The sequence below is a fragment of the Hydra viridissima genome, unplaced genomic scaffold (genome assembly GCF_058129835.1).
Source record: "Hydra viridissima isolate aposymbiotic clone 2 unplaced genomic scaffold, HvirCarnegie_v1 scaffold_14, whole genome shotgun sequence".
Taxonomy (NCBI): Eukaryota; Metazoa; Cnidaria; class Hydrozoa; order Anthoathecata; family Hydridae; genus Hydra; species Hydra viridissima.
Genome location: NW_028324313.1, coordinates 6,790,739 through 6,810,426, shown reverse-complemented (window position 1 = coordinate 6,810,426; position 19,688 = coordinate 6,790,739). Strand labels below are relative to the sequence as shown.

Sequence of the window (19,688 nt, the reverse complement as noted above, 5' to 3'; positions counted from 1 at the left end):
ATTTATCAATTTGGAGAATTTTTTGGATTTAAATCCTTTTAAAGTAATTATCATATCAAATTTCAGAAATCAATCTTAAGCGGTTTCCATTTTCGTCTGGCGGTTCCTATTTTTGTTTAAATTTTAAAAAATAGCACATATCTCTACAAAAATTTGTCTATAATTATGCGCGCAGCTAAAAAAAAAAACTCGCCTGTCCGCATTGCATATCTTTGCGGTAATATTTAAATATACCTTATTCGACCTCAGGCGTTTTTTCGCTGCACAACCCACGTAAGAGTTGCTTTTCGTTGATTTTAAAAAAAATAATACTTTTAAAAAATTTTACGATTGTTTTTTAAAAATTTAATTCTCTCATTAGTGCCGGTTTTTATCTATTGATGTTAGTTGATAAAAGTGCAATATTATCATCTTCCAATTCATATAAGCGTTCCAATTCACAAAAAAAGATGATTAGGTGGCGGTCTACATATATATCTTCTTGTGTAGCAAATAACTACTGTACCAACTGATGAAAGGCAAGCAGTATGTTTCTATAAAAGGCAAGCGGGTTGATCTATAATAAATCCTATCATTATTTACAGTTGATCTCACCAGAAAGATTCTTCTCTAAATAACACCTACACTCATCAAAGGATTTTCCCTAAAGCTTGAAAACCACAATGACTGCAAAAGGACATATTTTTCTGTTCTTAAGGATATTTAAAAGTGGTATTATATTTTACATTCAGATTGGCATATGAAAACGCCGTAAAATATTTATTATTCTTGCAAATCATAATTTGACTCCTTTCTACTATTTAAATAGAAATTAAAGATTTCAGCAACAGAACTTATTTCATATATTTTAGATCATGCTTAAAAACCTTCATTATTTGTAACATTAGGTGAGGAGTTTGGTAAATGTAAAGAATTTCATGCAATTTCTTAAACACATTGTTAAAATTACCGTCATTCATGTTTAAAAAATAGTAATTAAGTAAAAAGAAATTTCATTCTGTGATCTTTTTAATTTCTTTAAAACTGAATTTTGTTGTTTTGATTTTAAAAAGTTCTATGAGAATGAAAAAAAAAACCCATGTTTTTACTTGAGAAAGTATTTTTTCTAATATTCACACGAGAATTTCTATTTTACTTTACTTTATTGGGGAGAGAGAGAGGGAAGGGAGATGTTACGCTTTCTGTCTAAAGCAGTGTTTACTTTTAACTAAAATAGTCCTATTGATAATTTTATGCAGAAATACTTTTATTTGTTTTCTAATATCTTACTCCTAGTTTAGGATGACTCTAATAATATCTTACTCCTAGTTTAGGATGACTCTAATAATCCAACTGAAAAATTTTTATGAATGGGCAGAAAGTGTTAGTGGTAAGTCAGTTTAGATGAAATAAATCTCAATTGAGATAAAAAAAGATGAGTATAAAAATTAGTAACATCTGTAAATTTTAGTACAATTTTTGCATTTATGTCTTGTTTTTTCTTCTTTCTAGATTTATAATAGAATTTTTAAAACTAATATAGTACTACTTTCATTTTTATTTGTTGCTTGTTTAGACCATCGAGTACAGGGTTGGTACTTCATTAAAAGTCCCATTCCTACATACTCATTATGCTTCCTTTATATACTGTTTGCATGCAAGTTTGGGCCATTGCTTATGAAAAATCGTGAAGCATTTCAGCTGAAGTGGACTCTTGTCATATACAATGCTCTTTTAACTGCTCTTAATCTTCACATTTTTTTAGAGGTGAAAATTTAGTTAATATAAAAAATGTTCTTTTTTGGTGTTCATAATTTATGTAGTTTTTGTTTAAATTTGTAGAAAAAAAATCTGTTACTTTAGCTTTTATTTGGAATGATTAATGCAAAGTATAGTTGGCCATGTCAGCCTGTTAACAGTGGTAGTGATCCAAACGAGTTAAGAGTAAGAAAATAGTTTCCTTTAAATAATTTTTTAACAATAAAAATACTAAACATAAAAATTACAATTTCGTTTGTGCTATGGGAAAAAAAAGTTAACATGGAGCAAATAACACAAGATTACAATCTTTTTTTTTTTTTTTTAATGCATATATGCAAATAATGTATGATATTTGTGGAGTTTTTTACCTTGATCATGATAAAAAAAATGTTTGTCTCTATCACATGTTGTTGTTGTTGTTGTTTTTTTTTGCAAGTTTATTTTTAACACTTTAAAAAACACTTCAATTTTGGCAAATTTTTGTTGCAATTTTATAATAAAGTTACATGAAAAAGAACATTTTTTCTTAAATGAGTTTTGTGGTTTGTTTCTGATTAAACACACATGACTCTTTACTCATAACTTACAAGACCAAATTGTCTGGAAAAAAAATTTAGATCCTAAAAATGAATTTAAAAACTCATGTCATGTTGTTAACTCATGGATGTATTGCACCTTGGAATAGATAAAAATGAGACTTAACATGTCTTGAATAGCTGAAAAATGGTAACTGAAAAAACCACTTATGTATCATTTCTGAACATGATAATCACTGGTTATTGAAAAAACCATTTATATGTCATTTATGTATCATTTGCTATTTCTATAAACTGGATGTGATAGCTGAAAAATGGTCTCAATTTTTAATTCCTTGTCATTATTTACATATTATAAAGTCTCTAAAAAATCAGTTTAAAAATTATGTGTAATTATGTAATTTACTTGATAGAAGGATCAGGATTTTTTTTAAAAAAAAAACATCTTTAAATCAGAAGTTTTTTTGAAAATATGTAGCGTAACTAACAAATTGTCCTAATTTAGATAGCAGCAGCCTTATGGTGGTATTTTGTATCAAAGCTAATTGAGTTTTTAGATACGGTAAGTACTCTTTTATTGCTGTTTGATTTTTTTTTTTTTTATTATTTTTAAGATGCATTTATTCATTTTTACATTTTTGTTGCAAAGAAATTTTTTATCTGAAGATCAGTTCTTTTATTCTGAGCTAAATTATATTGTGTATACCTTTTCTTAGCCCAGTTTTTGATTTGGTTTCAATTTCCTTTTGCTTTGGCAGTTATTTACCCAATTCCTGATTAAAGTGTTGGTACACTAAGTAGTTAGTGGACACTTATTCTTGACACAACACAAGGTAGTTGGTCAATAGTGTCTCTGCCAAATAGGTCCTCAAGTAATTCTCTATACCTTTTCCTTTAAATCCTCTGAAATTGTTTTTGTTCTTATTGAATGAAAGCTGGATTGTTGTTACAATCAAACCAATTGTGGAGTTGTTTTTGTATGACAGAAGCAAGCACTTGATCTACTTTATTTATTTACTAAATTTAGTTTTCCTCATCTAGGAGGCTTTGGAATTTTTGCCATCAAAAACAATGGCTCTTCTTTACCACTAATACTGGTAATACTTTAAGTTGTTTAGCTGATTTTTTCTTTTTTTTATGAGAGCTTTTTAAAGAGTACCCGTTTTGCCATGTTGGTCTTTTTCTCATTGTCTTTTCTTAAGTCTCCTTAAATGTTGATTATTTTCAAGGAATCTGTAACTTTTAGAAGATTTTATATTATTGTTCTTATTTTTTAACTCCCATTAAATGTTAATTTTGTAATGACACATTAATTTTCTTCAACATGCTAATTGCTATCATGTATAAAAATAGGCAAACTTCAAAATGTTATTAATTTTGATTGATGAGGTGAAGAAACCTTTTCAAATTTACACATTTTGTTAAAGTTAAGTTGTTGAATTTGCAATTAAAATTTAAAATTTTCAATTATCTTTTTTCAATTTCTTTATAAAACATAATTATTTATTCACAAGAAGATTTCTCTTGATTGTTAGCTAAATTGGTTAATGCCTTGAAGCGCTTTAATTTTTTTAGGTTTTCTTTGTATTACGCAAGAAAAACAATCAACTTACATTTTTACATATTTATCATCACTCAACTATGCCAATGATTTGGTGGATTTGTGCAAAATGGGTTCCAGGTGGTTCATGTAAGTTGCTTTTTGAATTTGATTGATTTAAAATAAAAATCACTCAGAGTTGCTGAATACAATTGTTTTGCATGTTAAGAATAATTAGTATCATTATTATCATTTTTATTTGAAATGTCTTTATCATTTTAGTTAGTTAGAAACTAATGATTTTATTGTAGTAAAAAAAACTAACATTTTCTATTTATTTTAATTTTTAAACTAATTTTGTAAAAAGAAATTTTTACAAAATAAAATCAAGTAAAAGATAGATTTTTTAAAATCAATTGCTTTATGTTTGAAAATGGTCAACTTTTCAGGTTAACCTCTATCCTGTTTTGTAAAAATGGTCTATTCTTCACAAATACCCCTGTACTGTAGTGAAATTGGCTTATTGATGAGTAACTTGAGTTTTGCATTTAAGATTTACAATTTTTGTGTTGTTTTTTTTTTAAGCTGTGCATGGTGCTGTTATAAATGCTTTTGTTCATGTAATAATGTACTTTTATTACGGTATGTCTGCTCTCGGTCCGCAGTTCCAAAAGTATTTGTGGTGGAAAAAGTATTTGACGCAAATTCAATTAGTAAGTGAATTTATTCTATTTTTTGTTTCTTCCGCCGATAGTTCTTTGTTTACGTTTTGTTTATATTTTTTATAAATATATATATTAATTTTTGTTCATTTTGCTTAGCGTTTTACTGAACACGGATTTTTCCATTCATCCGCCCGGATAACCGGATATTAAATGGAAGAAGTCATCTCCGATAATCACTAATTCTTTTTTCTATTTTTTCTTTCTTTTTTTTTTTAGATACAATTCACCATTGCTCTTATATTGTGTAGTTTTGTATTATACTTGGATTGCGATTATCCCAGGTTCATCAGTTGGGTTGTGATTTTGTATATGATTTCGTTTCTTTTTTTATTTGGTAACTTTTATCTTAAAGCTTACACGAAGCCTACCTCTTCAAAAGTAGAAACATCAAAAAGCGTTCATGGTAAGCAACAAGCAGATACGGATTTTCAGCATAAAAGCGTTCGACTGCGCGCTAAAATCTCAAATTAGTTAAACTTGTTGATGATAGAGATTTTTATACTTGTTTTTCATTTTTCCTCTTAATTGTAGATGATTTTGAAAATTTTGTTATAGGAAGGTTTTAATGTGGTATTTTTAATACATTTTTAGAAAATTATAAATTTTTTAAAAGTTTTTTTTTTTTTTTGCCTTATTAAATTCTATTTTACAAAAAATTTATTCGATTTTTAAACATAGAATTATTGAACGTGAGTTTTGCCGCGAAATATATTCTTTATAACGCCTTTGAACATCGCCTAATTCTTTACTGGATGTCCTTGAATCTCAACAAATCTCCTTATTCCAAAAATTTAAAAAACTTAAATTATTGATTGGTGACTTCTTGAAGAAAAAAAAAACTGTATATTGACTTCGTAATTTTCTAGATATCTAGCTACTAAAATTCTAGAAGTCCTATACACTTCTTATTTTATAATGACTTTAAACTAGCAGCTTGAATCTGCTTATTGATCCTTTGAGTTTGTAAGACAATTTTAAGTAAAACAATATTAGGCTATCAAATTTCCAGATGAAAAGAAAATTGTCTTATTTTTCTAAAGGACAGATGGTACGAGGACCAACAGAAAAGGGATATGAAAACCTCATCAAGATGTTTTTCTGGGAAGAATACCCCTCTGCTTACCCTAATTTTTCTAAAATGTAAAGAGATTATTCACAGTTTTACGTTCTCAGTTTCGGTGTGAAGGTAAATTAATTCGAAAAATATGACTGAATCACGGCTAAAATGAAACAACAAAGTTTTTGTTTTAATCACTCAGTTTTAAAATTTTTTGAACAAGCTTTTTGTAAGAGCGTGGATTGTTAAATGCTGAGTAATTATTTAAAAAGTATTTGATAACATCTTTTAATTTTTCTTGCAAAAGATTTGGTATGAAAAAACTTTAAAGAAATCCCAAAATAGCGATCGTCGATTGATTGAAAATAGAACGATAAAGAGTATGAACAAACTTGTAAAATCATACCTAGTGCAATACCATAAAATGTTAGTTGATTTTATTAAACCACCACTACTTAAGACATTAAGATAAGCGCCGTATTCTTCACAATATAAAAATGTATCATTGTCCAGATCTTTATAATGAGTCTTAATTGAACGTAACCAGCAATTCAAACTCAAGTTATTTTAATATCTCTGAATAAACTATTTGGTTGGAAAGAAAGTTTTTGCGCACTTTCATAGTTCAATTCTTTACAATCCTCTGAATAAATACAATCTGCAATATAATTGCTGATTAATATCAGTCATCATTGTAGATATTTTTATCACCATCATCACTAAAATAATGTGCTTCTATATCAGGAGCAGTTAAGGGCGAATAAAATACATAACACACTGCAAGCTGAAGGACATAGCAGAGCAAAGCTGATGTTCTAATGCAGACAGTTGGCTTATTTTTTCACTAATGAAGCACCATCTGTTACTGCACAAACAACTGAAGTTTCAACATCCAAACTAAATTCAGCTAAATGACTTTTAAGAGTGCTTAGAAATTTTTCAGCAGGAAATGTACCTGGCATCCTAACCTATTTTTTGCTTCTTTTCTTTAGTTTTAGGTCTAATTTCTTCCCGAATAAAGTTATGTTGATGATAGACTTGTTCCATTGATTCATCTTTAGGTAGTTTTAATTCTTTATCCAATAGGGCTGATTGAATAAATTTACTGCTGCAAATCGAATGAATAGATATTCTATCTTTAGGAAGTTTTGAAACGGTTTCTTCTAAGGTGTTTGATTCTTCCTTGAAGAATGATAAAATGTTTTGTTAAGATTTTCTTTTTTTTTTTTTTTTTTTGAGTTGGTTCTTCTCTTTTACCTTTTTTTTTCAAAAGTTTCATGTTTTGTTTAGAGATGACGAGATAAGCCGCACTGTCTTTCAATCGTAGTACTGCCAAACATAAGATTGGCTTTGTTGAACAGACATCTTAATTTATTCTTCAAAGTGGTTAATTTTATATAATACATTCAGTTGAATACTAGTAACACACTAGTTAATAAAATTAATAAGAATAATCAAAAAACCAACATAAAAATTAAAAACATTGTCTAAAACTCAGACACAACAATTTAAAGAATAAATTTGTAATCATTTAATTATTGCATAAGGTGTCATTTTTTTTATGTTTCCCGTTTGTTTTTGTTTTTTTTCATTAAAAAAACCAATAGCGGTGCAGCATTTTTAATTTACTTTCGTTAAAATTTTACTGCATATAAAATTTTAACGTTGAAATTTTACTGTTACTTGTTATTATTTTTGGACTTTTTTAATTTACAACTTGTGGCGTTTATTTTTTCGGCGTTTTCAAGTTGTACAAGCACTAACATTCAAGATATCAGGAATTATTTGAATGACAAAAAGTTTCCAGAAGATGTAAACGAGAGTAGAAAAAAAGTGTTATGTGTATGGGCTATAGATGTAGAGATCCTTGGTGCTGCAAATCTTGTTGCATGAATCTTATACAGCATCCACTAAACTCGATCAACTGACATCTGATACTATTCTTTTAGAAAATAAAGACGAATAATCATTTTAATGCTGTTTTGTCACTAAAAACTTTAAAGTAAGAAAAATTTATACTGGACTAAAATGTTGTTTGTTCCACTTGTTTTTCATGTTGTTTTACAAGTATATACAATCCTGTTGTAGGTATATCTCAAACCGTTCGTCTAATATATACGTTAATAATTTATAGCCTTCAGTTATTGGTGAACTTATTTGATATGTTTTCTTAAAGGTAAAGTTTTCTAATTCTTACAATAAAAGAAAATGCATAACCTTACATGAAATATGAATATAAATCTAGTCTAGAAAGTAACCTATCATTTAATGTATGCATTATTAAATTATGCATAATAAAAGCTTTACTTGATGACAGTAAAGTAATAACGAGCGCAGTAAAATTTTAACATTAATAATTTACCGCGCTGTAAAATTTTAACGGAGTAAATTATTTACGTGACACCAGGACGGGATTTTGAGACTGCTTTCCCGGTTTATCCCGTTTCCGAAACCCTAGTGCAGCGAATTAATGCACATTAATTTCGATCAGAATATTTTTCCAGCTCATTCTTACGGACGACAGTGGGACTATTAATTTTTGTAATATATTTTTTTAAGTTACTTGCGATTTTTAGCTTATCAATCCAGAAATTATTCGCGATTAGTGTCTTGAACATTTTTTCAACACGTGTGTACAACTTGTAGTATTATCTGACTGTGGTGGCTGCATGTTGAACTCATGAACAACAACTTCTTTTGGATGAAGTTTTCAATTTTTAGATTTGCAAAATAAACGTTACCATTTTACTGAAGTGAAAAAGCCGCAAAACTTCTGCAATTGCGAAATCAGAAGCAAATGTCAGTTACGGGTAAAAATTTTTCAAAAAACACAAAAAAACACAAATCTGCACCCTACATCACCAAACTTTCTGAAATTTGGCACAAATGTTTAGACACATAACTTAGGAAAGACCGTAAATTTTTTTTATAAAAATTCTTATCCGTTTAGGATTTACAGCAACTTGAAGTTTGTTTGATTTTGACTGAAAAATGAGGGGGGAAAAGGGCCGGAAATGTGTCCTTTTACTATTACCCTTATAAGGTGCTTGTAGTAATTTTGCAAAGCTAAAATTTGGTACCAAAGGAGTTTGAATCCTGTTTAATCTGAAAATTATAGATTTGTATCTCTCAAAACAACAAAATATAGTTTATTTCAAGATCTACAAAACGCACCATCTAATTATAATAAAAAAGAGCATTGACAACTATAACTCTAGAAAAAATCTGACTGATAGAAAAAACTTTTGGTTTTAATTTTCTTAAAGATTAGACATATATCTACTTTACGAACCAATTTTGTTTTGGCCTTACGTTTACTTGAGGAGTTGTTAAGGTTTGATATGAACACAAAATTTTTTGATATTTTAAAAATCAGGCAATCTATCCCAATTTTCTACAAATTAATCAAATTAGAAATTAATAGTTTAGTGACTTAATTATTTTTATTAATTTTTTAGAACAAAATAATAAGGTATAAAAAAACCTTTTGAAAAATGAATACTCAATTTAAATGATTTTATATATGCTTTTCATTCACATTATTTAAATTGTACAAAAAATAAAAGATTAAAAAAAACTTGAAATTAGTTTAAATATAAAAAGTCTCTATTTCCTAAGGAGAACAATTTTTTTCAAGTCGTCTTTGGCTAAATCCACCACTTTTGTTCATAGGAAACACAGGCATAATCACCTGGTACTAAGTATACAGTTGTTACAGGGATATTTCCAAAATCATGAATGAAAGCAAAATCTTCATCAACACTAGAAAAAAAAAAAGCAACATTTATTCCGTTTTACTTATTTTGTCAAACATGTTTTTTTAAAGGCATTAAAAAAAAATTGTAAGTCCAAAATAAAACAAAAATACTTTTGAGGATGATTCCACACAAATAAAAAATCTATTCGAGTTTATCAATAAAAAATTATGCATATTTTTTAAAGATGATAAAAGGTATGTTAAATATATATATTTTAACCTTTTGATGGCCAAGTGGTACAAACTGATGGAAACTACGTGTTCCAGGTATGGTATTTGCAGTATCCAATCATTCCTTAAAAGTGTTTCTCACCAAAGTTAAATCTTCTGATGATATATAAATGAAATGTACACCTTCAACATTTTCATTGCAATATTTGAGCATTGCTTGTGGAGATAAATATGATTACCCATATCTCTTTGCAAGCTTGCTAGTGTTGCTAAACGTTTGACTGTACCATCTTTCCCATCACAAGGTTGCTTACCATGACTAGTTGCAAAAAAGTTCCATTTAGCAGAAAGACCAAAATCTTCAAGATGGAAACAAAGATTCAAAATATTTTTACAATTCTTGTATTGACCTGCACACCCATCCGAAAAGTATTTAATATTTTTTATTTGAGGTAGATTTGTTTTAATATCATTGCTGACAACATCAATAATTTTGTAAACCATGTTCACACCATGTATCATATCATCTGAAATAATACAAAAAGATTTGTGATTGAGAAAACCTTCTTTTTTGAAATAGATAATCACAGGATGTAGTGTACATTGTAAATTTGTCCAATGAAAGCTTTGTACTTCACCCTGAACTACAAATTTATAGTTTTCTGAAAAATCACCCAGAAATAATGATGTTAACTCATTCATATCTTCCTTTCTTGATCTCAGGTATGATGCTTGATTCTTAGGTAAATATGAGTGTGGTGCAAGTTTAGTCAGTTTTTTACATACTAAGTCAATGTATTCAGACACTGGCTCTTTATTATATGTTAAGTTTGACCTATCTGTTGTTGTCAACTGATCAAATTCTACTTCATCGTCATCTTCAAACTCTCCAATTAAATTATAAAGTTTTTCAACCAATGCATTCATAGTTGCTGGGCATCTTTCACATTTACGCATCATACAGTCTTTATTAGTCATGTCACATACAATATAAGGTAACAGTTCTTTATATGTCACACCAAGAGGATGTAAAAGCAGTTTTGAATTCTGATGAATAGCACAGACACATACTGAATGTGTTCCTGAAGCACCAGCAGTAATACACCATTTTTGTCGCAGTGTGCAAAACCTTGAAAACCCTATTTTTGTTTCTCGGTTCATGGTTTTGAAAGCAACAAACAATTCCTTTAAATTACATAATAGCAAACGTTTTTGCATGTGAACATTTTTCTTTATGCTTACATAATCCTTTTTACCAGGCATTATATGACTATATTCATCATCTTCATAAAAAGACTTGACCGGTTGAACTGTTACATTTGGAAGAACTTTCCCTAATTTAGGATTAGGCATGGCTAAAATACCTTTTTCTAATGCTAATTTACGTGCAGTTCGAGCTACATAGTTTGTTACATGTAATATTTCAGAAACTATTTTTATTGACCAGTCAGTTGGAGCAAGTGTTGTCAGTTGTATTTTTTTAGATGTTGCTGTAGACTCTGCAATTTTATTAGCTTACAATACTATCATGTTATCAAACAAGTTTGCCTTTTCCATATACTCATTACCGAAACCTGACTGTTCTTCAAAACTTTCTTCTGGTATATTAGGGGAAGTGGCTACTTTTTTTTTTAATGGAGGTTGTTAATGCTGTCAATTTTCGTTTACTTTCTCTAATTTTACCTGACTTATGCAATCCTTTGACCTTAATAAGAGATATTCCAGCAACTGTAAAGTGTGTATTTATACCCTCTTTTTTATTTTGAATGGATGTTTCACTAACAATATCAAAATCTTCATCATTTTCACTCATACTTTTTGATAAATGTTTCATAACTTTACTTCGATAGCTTGGACACAACTTTTTTCCAGGTATAAGATTTAAACCTATGGTTTCTGCTTCTAATACAGTATGCATTGTAATCACACATAGAGATGCTGAAAAGAAAATATACTATACTACTCAAATACTATAACATTAATTATACTATTATTATAAAACAATGAACAAATCCTAATAAACAACTTATTAAGAATGGTATTACCCATTAAAATGTAAATGGATAAACTTTTATCTCTACATGCTTTTTTGTGAGTCAGAAATGGATTACAGCAACTTTTCTGATTACTCTTATATCTCACTATTAACATATCACGATGATGTGTGCATATACTAGTAATTTGTTCTTCTTTCAAGTTTGTTCGTTTTACAAGTAATTTAAGATCATTCCTGTCAATATTTTCAATCAAAATTCTTACTTAGGTATATGATTGTTTGTAACAAGCTCCATAATCATTTACAAATGAACAATTGATTTTGTTATCCATATAAAACTATAATGAGGAATTATAATCTAAACACTTAAATAGAAGAAATCTTCAATACAATATTCCTAATGAGCAAAGTACACTTGAACACAAACAACATGATTAAAATAAAAATAAAGTTATATTTATAAAGAACATTTGCTTGAACAAATAGCTATTAGTTTTAATAGACATACTTTAAATGCCTAATTATCTACTAATTATTGTCAATTCTCTACTAATTATCTACCAAAAATTAGGGTGAAAGTAGATTATAACTGAATATAATTATATTTAGTTATATAATTTAACAAGGTAATATTTATTGGATATTATTATGTACACTTGTCATTTTATTACTTAGTTTATTGATGAGATAATCACTATTTTATTACAATAAAACAATCAATAAGAAAAAAAACATTACATAATATTATTTAATTTAATTACATAACTACTATGTAATGAAAATAACAATGCAAGTGACATAAGAATTATGTAATGAAAATAACAATTCAAATAACATAACTGTTATGTAATGAAAATAACAAATTTATATGTTTACAAAATATTTAACAATATTTTGTAACAACTTTGTAAAAATTTAAATCACATAACACACATTCTATTGTTTTTTTAACTAACTGACTCAAAATTTGATTAAAAACAAATATAATTGTATTTAGTTCAAAGCCAAAATGAATTTGCTCACTTATTTTTTTAAAAATTTTTTCAGAAAAATTGAAAAACCAAAACATCAATAACTCCTCAGCAAAACATAAGGCCAAAATAAAATTGGTTCGTAAAGTAGATATATGTCTAATCTTTAAGAAAATTAAAACCAAAAGTTTTTTCTATCAGTCAGATTTTTTCTAGAGTTATAGTTGTCAATGCTCTTTTTTATTATAATTAGATGGTGCGTTTTGTAGATCTTGAAATAAACTATATTTTGTTGTTTAGAGAGATACAAATCTATAATTTTCAGATTAAACAGGATTTAAACTCCTTTGGTACCAAATTTTAGCTATGCAAAATTACTACAAGCACCTTATAAGGGTAATAGTAAAAGGACACATTTCCGGCACTTTCCCCCCCCCCCCCCCCTCATTTTTCAGTCAAAATCTAACAAACTTTAAGTTGCTGTAATTCTTCAAGGAATAAAAAATTTTTGAAAAAAATTCACGGTCTTTCCTAACTTACATCTTTACACTTTTGTGCCAAATTTCAGCGAATTTGGTGATGTAGGGTGCAACCCTTTGTTTTTTGAAAAATTTTTACTCTTACATCTTTAATGCCATAACTGGCATTAAAGTTATGAAGCATGATTAATATATGCTTATTTATACAGGGTGTCCTAATGGTCACTATTTTATTCGTTTTGCTTATAGCTTCAAAAATATTCGTTTTTTCTGCATTTTGTTTTCGGATACTTGAAGATGAACTCAAAAAAATTTTAAATGGACTGTTACACTCTACAACAACGTTCTGCAAAATTTAAAATAACGTTTTTAAAAGCGTTGGTACGTGCGCAAAATAATAATTCAATGGTACCAATACAACGTGAATTTCGACGACATTTTTGGGGAAGAAATCTTTCTTTACCACCGACAATTCGGCGATTGATGGCTTGATTTGAAGAAGCAGAGAAAATGTCTGATAACTTAAAAAGAAGAAGACCACGGGGAAAGCGTACATCAGAAAATAATATAACTTAAAAAAGTTATAAAAATTAAATTTTTATTGTTAACACTTTTTATATCAGTAAATTTAACTAAAAGTTAATAGCAAAACTAATCAGTGGCTTTTGAGACACCTTGTATATCAAAAGTATTATCGTAATACTTCATATTGCTGGAAGATTAAAGAAAATAAAGAAAAAACACGGTGCTCAATTTTTTTAAATTTATAAATAGAATTTACAAAATCCATCCTTTTTCAAAAGAGATATAAATGACAAGTACTCCTTAATTCACTGCACCTTAACTCCACTACTTCCACACCCATACCTCCTAAGCAGGGGCGTCGCCTTGGAGGGGGTAGGGGGGGGAGTCTCCCCCTCCCAGAATCTAAAAAAGAGAAAAGTTGGGAATTTCCTTGCCGAGAGTTGGGACAGTTGGGAAATAGGTGATAAAATCAGAAAATACTTTCTAGTTAAATAAAATTAAAATGTTTGCAAAAATCCATCATCCATCTAATTCTTTTTTGACTTGGACAAATAAACTTTACGTTTATTAAACGACTTATGGCTGTTTTCCACAAGACGAAATAAATTGTGGAGTCATAAAGAAGAGCCCTTTTGATTTCCACGTTGTTTTTTTTTTCGCGCTACTTTTTTTTTGTTATCAACAATAAAAATGGCAGCTGAAAGTTTATGCTGTATGTTTGACTAAAAGCAGTTATTCTTTTTTTTTTTCATACTTTCTACTTTGAAACGTGAATATTTATTTCCATGAATTGATTTCAACATTTGTCTTATTTAATGTTTATAAAAGTTATCACACTTATTAAGAGTGATAACTTTTATAAACATTAAATCAGTTAAAAATTACGGTAAATTATAGTATCTGCATTTGTTTTCCAGCACTAACTATGAAAAGCAAAAGATATAAATTACAATGTTGCGTATGCAAAGCAGTATTTAACAACGACTATAAAACCAGTCATGAAAGATCCATTCATGGTGGTAGAAAGGTTCATATACAAACAGTGGGAGCCCCAGAGAATCCTTTTCTAGCCTCCTTAGCTTCAAAAAAACGAAAAATGGTACCTCAGAATGCTGGTGATGATGTCGAAGTGGATGATGAAATACAAAGTAGTGAACATGCAAAGTTAGACTTGATAATAATTGAAACATCGACTTCAACATGTAGTATATCCATAGAAGAAGAATCAACATCTTCTGATAAAAAATTTGAAGAGGATGCAAGTTCAAAAATTCAAGATAATGATGCAAAAGGGGAAAACTTGGGTTATGTTGTAGTCCAGGAACAAGCAGAGAAACTTACAGAACTAAATTCTAAATCAGATCATTTAAACCAGTTTCCTGACCGAGATGAAAAGGATGACATGAATATTATTAACTTGGATACTTCTGAAGTAAGCAGTGAAACAACAAGTTGGACTTTGCTCATGGGGAATTTGGGTGTTTTAATAGATAATCTTAAAGATTGTAATGACATTTATAAAAAATACTGTAAAGAAGAATTAGTAAATGAAAAATTCGCTGCGATTGAAATTGTAAATGCAACAAGTTCTGTGGTGGAAATGTCAAAAAATGTTTTGAAAATGGGAAATGCTTTTTTAAGAAAACTCGATATCAAAGCTCAAAGTATTATAATTGACAAATCAGATTCATCAGCATTGATAAGCCATGACCCAGGATTACGTCCACATACAATTACAGATAATCAAAAATCGTATTTAATCCAGTTAGGACCACACCAACCAAAACTTGCTAGTTTCCCAAGTGACGGTAAAAATAGATTTAATCCCCAGTGGTACAAAGAGTTTGAACATTTAGAATACAGTACCCAGAAGGATGCCACATTTTGTTTTGTCTGCCGGCTTTTCCCTAAGGTATTTGGAAAGAAGGGAAAAACTGAAGATGCTTGGATAAATGTTGGGGTAAGATCTTGGTCCAAGATGAAAAGCTATGGGAAAGAAAAACTTGGAAAGCTTCAGGCACACTTTACCACTCAAGCACATAAAGTTGCATTAAGTGAATATTGTCACTTTCTTATGAAAAAAGGTCATATAGATCACCTTATTGATAAATCCAATAGACTTGCTCTTATAGAAGAGCAAAAAATAGAGGTACAGAATAGAAAAACTGTTGAAATTCTTATTGATACATGCAAGACTTTAGGAAGCCAAGGGCTAGCGTTTAGGGAATCGGACAGTGCTAATCAAGGTAACTTTGTTGCAGTAGTGAATCTTATCTCTCGCCACAATCCCACACTAAAAGCCTGGATTGAAGATAGAGCCCTTCGTCCATATAGAGTTACATACACAAGTCCATCGTCTCAAAATGAAATGATTAGTTTAATTGCAACTGAATTAAAGGGAAAGATCATAGAAGAAATTAATAGCTCCAATTTTTTTTCCGTGATGGCCGACACTACTCCCAATATGTCAAATAAGGACATAATGAGTATAGTTGTGAGAACAGCCAGTGAAAACGGTGAGATTCGGGAAAGGCTTTTAAAATCCGTTGAATGCACTGATAAGACTGGAAAAGGGATGGCTGAGCTAATTTTATCTTCTTTACATAAAGAAGGCATTGACACATCAAAGATGGCTTTTCAGTCGTATGATTACGCGAGTTCAATGTCTGGACAATTTAAAGGAGTACAAAAGTATATAACAGAAGAAGTTGGCCATAATGTACCCTACATACCTTGTCAAGACCACAGAACAAACACTGCTCTTGAACATGCATGCAATGTTAATACTTTAATACGAGAATTGTTTAATGTCCTCGAACAGTTGCATGTTTTCTTCACATCAAGCACAAAAAGATTTAGTCATTTAAAAGAAAAACTGGAAGACATTGACAGTGCACTACAGCTTGTAAACCTGTCTAGAACAACCTGTCTAGCAAAATCTGTTAAGGCTTTAAATCAGTGTTTAGAGAAGGTTGTTGATCTTCTTCAGAGCATCTCAAATAATAAGATTTTTGATACTAACACAAGAACTAAGGCAATGGGACTTCTGAAAAAAGTAACAACTTTTGATTTCATTATTACTCTTTTCTTCATGAAGAATATCATTGAGAAGATAAAAATATTAACAGAAATCTTAGAAAGTTCAAACTTCAATGTTATCGACAGTATAAATGTAATTGAAAGTACTGCCAAGAACATACAAAATATCAGTAACGATACAGATGCTATGAGTAATTTGATTGAAAGTGCAGTAATATTTTCTAGGAAATTACACATTGATGCAGAAAATGATTACGAACGACACCATAGATTAATAGCAATGGAGATGAAAGCTTTTTACCGGAAAGAATTCAAAGAGGTCATAGACTCTCTAGCCATGGGTTTAACAGAAAACTCGGCAGCATTAAAGGAAATATTTGCCCCTATCACCAAAATTTTTAGTTTTCCTTTAAATAAGGATAATTTGAGTATTGAAAACTTAACAAAAGCAAACAAACTTTTTCCTCCTGGATACAAGGATCATATTCCAGACGTTCATGTGCTGAAAAGCCAGATGGAAATTTTGATAGATATCTGTTTAGAAGAAGGTCATGAAGATTTTAAGTCATCAAGAACACCAGCTAAGACGCTGCAAGACATTTTGTACCATGTTGTGAAGTTAAAGGATATACTGAAACAAGCCCATAAATTATGCATTTTTGTAATCACAGCTGCTTATGGTGTAGCATCAAATGAGCGTTCATTCAGTCAACTCAAGATTGTAAAATCACATCTGAGAACAACAATGAGTGACGAGAGATTGGATAGCCTCATGCTACTAAAGTGCGAAAAAGAACTTTGTAAAGGAGTTAACCCCGAACATCTTGTTAAACGATGGGTTCAATTGAAGAAACGTCATATTAAAATCAAACAGTAGACAAAAAATGATAGTGATGATAAAATATTGTGCGTATAAGTTTTGAAATAAAATAATATTTTCCATATTCCTTTGTACTAATTCATTTCCGTAAAATTTTAAACTGCTATATATGCTACCAAAATGGTTTGTAAAGTTTATTGGATTTGTAAATTGTAACATTTTTTTGGACTGATACAGTTTCACTATGAATGGGTAAAACCTTTAGACGTTTTTTGAATTGAATATTTTGTATAAATGTAAAGGAAGCTATGTTTTGTTAAAAGAAGTCAATAAATACTGATAATTGACAATTCATGAAAGTGAGTGCAATGTAGTATAACAATCAGTAGATTTTGTAAATAGGACAAAAATTGATTTTTTGAATTCTTAAATTATAAAAAACAGTTGTGAAAACTATGTTAAGCAGTTGGGAAAAATAAGGTCTCTCCCCCCCCCTGGAATTTTCTCACGCAACGCCACTGCTCCTAAGTAGGTGTATTTCTAATACGAAGCTGATCACACCATTGATGAAATTAAAAACGTTAATAGTTTTGCAGTAAACATTTTAAAAATTGTCATGAGGCTTTCGAAGATAAGACGAATATGAAAATGTATGGTACTTCTTTTCCATTGTTGGTGGGGTTTTCTCTACCCAATAAAGCTGCGGATGAAGACTCTATTAGATGACCAACTTACTTATTCAACGAAATAAACCTACAAGTACAACCTAGCATTAGCGGGAACAAATAAATATTAATTACGAAATACAAACGGTTATACATATAGTAAATATACAATGGTGGTCATAGAAATAGCACACCCCATAAAATTTTCTTTTAATTTTTATGATATTTCTTATGATAACTTACATATTAGAACTTACATTATTGTTTGGGGGTAAATTCAACAATTTCGTTGGGTGGAAGTGCTCAATGAAATAGCACATAATTGGTGGAGAATCCCATTTTTTGTTAAAAATTGGAGTTTTTTAATAAAATTCTTGAGAACTGGAACAAGGCATTGTAAAATGTTATTTGTAATTGAGAACTGGAACAAGGCATTGTAAAATGTTATTTGTAATTGAGAACTGGAACAAGGCATTGTAAAATGTTATTTGTATATTTAATTTTCTTGTAGTAACTGAACATGGAGCAAAACAAAAATTGCTCAGTTGAAAAAAGAAAAATAACTTTGAATATGTTATCAAATAGACTTAACATTTTTCAAATTTCGCGTCAACTAGGGTGTTCTTGTTTATTGATTCATAACTGTCGTACATGTTAAAAAATACAATACCACTGATGATAAAATTCGAAAGCCATCGCCAAAAAAAACTTCAACCAATAGGATCATCAAATTATTAGGATATCAAAAAAAGATCCTTTTTTAACTTGTTTTTAGTCTGATGGGAAAGTATATGTTAAGCGTCCTATGAAACAAGAAAACAACCCATTGTATAGGTTAAAGACGATGAAGCACGGTGGGGCTAATATCAAGGCTTAGGGAGCTATATCCTGGCATGGTATCGGTCCGCTGTTTAAAGCTATTGGAAATTTGGATCAATGCAAATACAAAGTTATATTACATAACGTAATTGAGCTGTATACTGATAATAACCTACCTATTGGATTTTGCACGACAACGACCCAAAGCGTACTATAGGATCTGTAAATCTTGATTTGAGGAAAATAAAAGTAGTATTCTAGAATGGCTGCCCCAAAGTCCCAATCTGAATCCAAGTGAGAAAGTATGGTAACGAGTTTTGGGAGAAGTTCAAAAAGTCCAAAATGCCACTAATGTCAAACAATGTCAAAAGCTTGTTCACAGTTTGCTATCAAAATGTGTTACAGTTATAAAGAATAAAGACTACGTAAAAAAATATTAATGCTAGATTTAATGTTTTGATGTAGACTTTTAAACAGCACTACTTTTTTGTTTGATGCGCTATTTCTATGATCACAACTTTCGTTGTATTTTGTAAACTTTTCAATTTGCTTTATAAAGAAAGAAATTACATTATAATATGTGTATATAATATGTGTAAAACGCACATTAGTGTATTTCATTTCTATTACATATATTTAAAAGAATGCTAAAAATAGTGTCTAGACCCTATATTGATTAGAGTGATGTAAGGTGTTGCCACCTGTAAATTTTTTATTGAAAAAAATCTTAATGCTGTCAAGAGAATTTGGTAAAAATTTTTGTCAAAAAAGAATAAATTTCAAATGCTATGCATTCTTTAAAAGGGAAAACAACCCAAGCTTTTTAATATATTATAATTTTCTCACAC

At 29.4% G+C, this 19,688-nt stretch overlaps 2 protein-coding genes and 1 pseudogene across 10 annotated transcripts; 2 read left to right on the top strand and 1 right to left on the bottom strand.

The window, feature by feature from the left end:
• Positions 1–203: 203 nt before the first annotated feature.
• Positions 204–5,272, top strand: LOC145181870 (very long chain fatty acid elongase 4-like). Of its 8 annotated transcripts, none has more exons than XR_016446978.1 (9): positions 204–273; positions 1,314–1,369; positions 1,556–1,746; positions 1,843–1,923; positions 2,782–2,838; positions 3,318–3,373; positions 3,852–3,966; positions 4,402–4,529; positions 4,758–5,272. XR_016446978.1 is itself a non-coding variant. In XM_090072108.1 (9 exons), exons 3-9 carry the CDS (start codon positions 1,315–1,317, stop codon positions 5,010–5,012), a joined length of 882 nt encoding a protein of 293 aa, XP_089928234.1. In that variant the 5' UTR covers positions 243–273; positions 362–542; position 1,314; the 3' UTR covers positions 5,013–5,272. The 8 variants fall into 8 exon arrangements, 6 of the variants coding, with proteins under 6 accessions (XP_089928236.1, XP_089928238.1, XP_089928234.1 ...); XM_090072108.1 differs by lacking the exon at positions 3,318–3,373 and adding an exon at positions 362–542 and having other exon boundaries at positions 243–273; XR_016446977.1 differs by lacking the exon at positions 204–273 and adding an exon at positions 280–542.
• Positions 5,273–9,186: 3,914 nt separating this feature from the next.
• Positions 9,187–11,970, bottom strand: LOC149879079 (uncharacterized; annotated as a pseudogene). Its single transcript, XR_016446749.1, has 3 exons — positions 11,572–11,970; positions 9,576–11,464; positions 9,187–9,360 (listed from the first exon to the last, which is right to left on the bottom strand). The product of XR_016446749.1 is annotated as an uncharacterized LOC149879079 (transcript).
• Positions 11,971–14,160: 2,190 nt separating this feature from the next.
• Positions 14,161–17,699, top strand: LOC149879078 (zinc finger MYM-type protein 1-like). Its single transcript, XM_090072066.1, has one exon. It carries the CDS (start codon positions 14,423–14,425, stop codon positions 17,411–17,413), a length of 2,991 nt encoding a protein of 996 aa, XP_089928192.1. The 5' UTR covers positions 14,161–14,422; the 3' UTR covers positions 17,414–17,699.
• The last annotated feature ends 1,989 nt before the right edge of the window (positions 17,700–19,688 follow it).

What these genes read in the sequence shown, in the direction of transcription:
- LOC149879078 (XM_090072066.1), top strand. Translation starts at nt 14,423, where the DNA reads ATGAAAAGCAAAAGATATAAATTACAATGTTGCGTATGCAAAGCAGTA.
- LOC145181870 (XM_090072110.1), top strand. Translation starts at nt 1,315, where the DNA reads ATGACTCTAATAATCCAACTGAAAAATTTTTATGAATGGGCAGAAAGT. An exon ending in ATCTTCACATTTTTTTAGAG is followed by an intron (nt 1,747 to 1,842) that starts GTGAAAATTTAG and finishes CTGTTACTTTAG; the next exon opens with CTTTTATTTGGAATGATTAA. An exon ending in ATTTGACGCAAATTCAATTA is followed by an intron (nt 4,530 to 4,757) that starts GTAAGTGAATTT and finishes TTTTTTTTTTAG; the next exon opens with ATACAATTCACCATTGCTCT.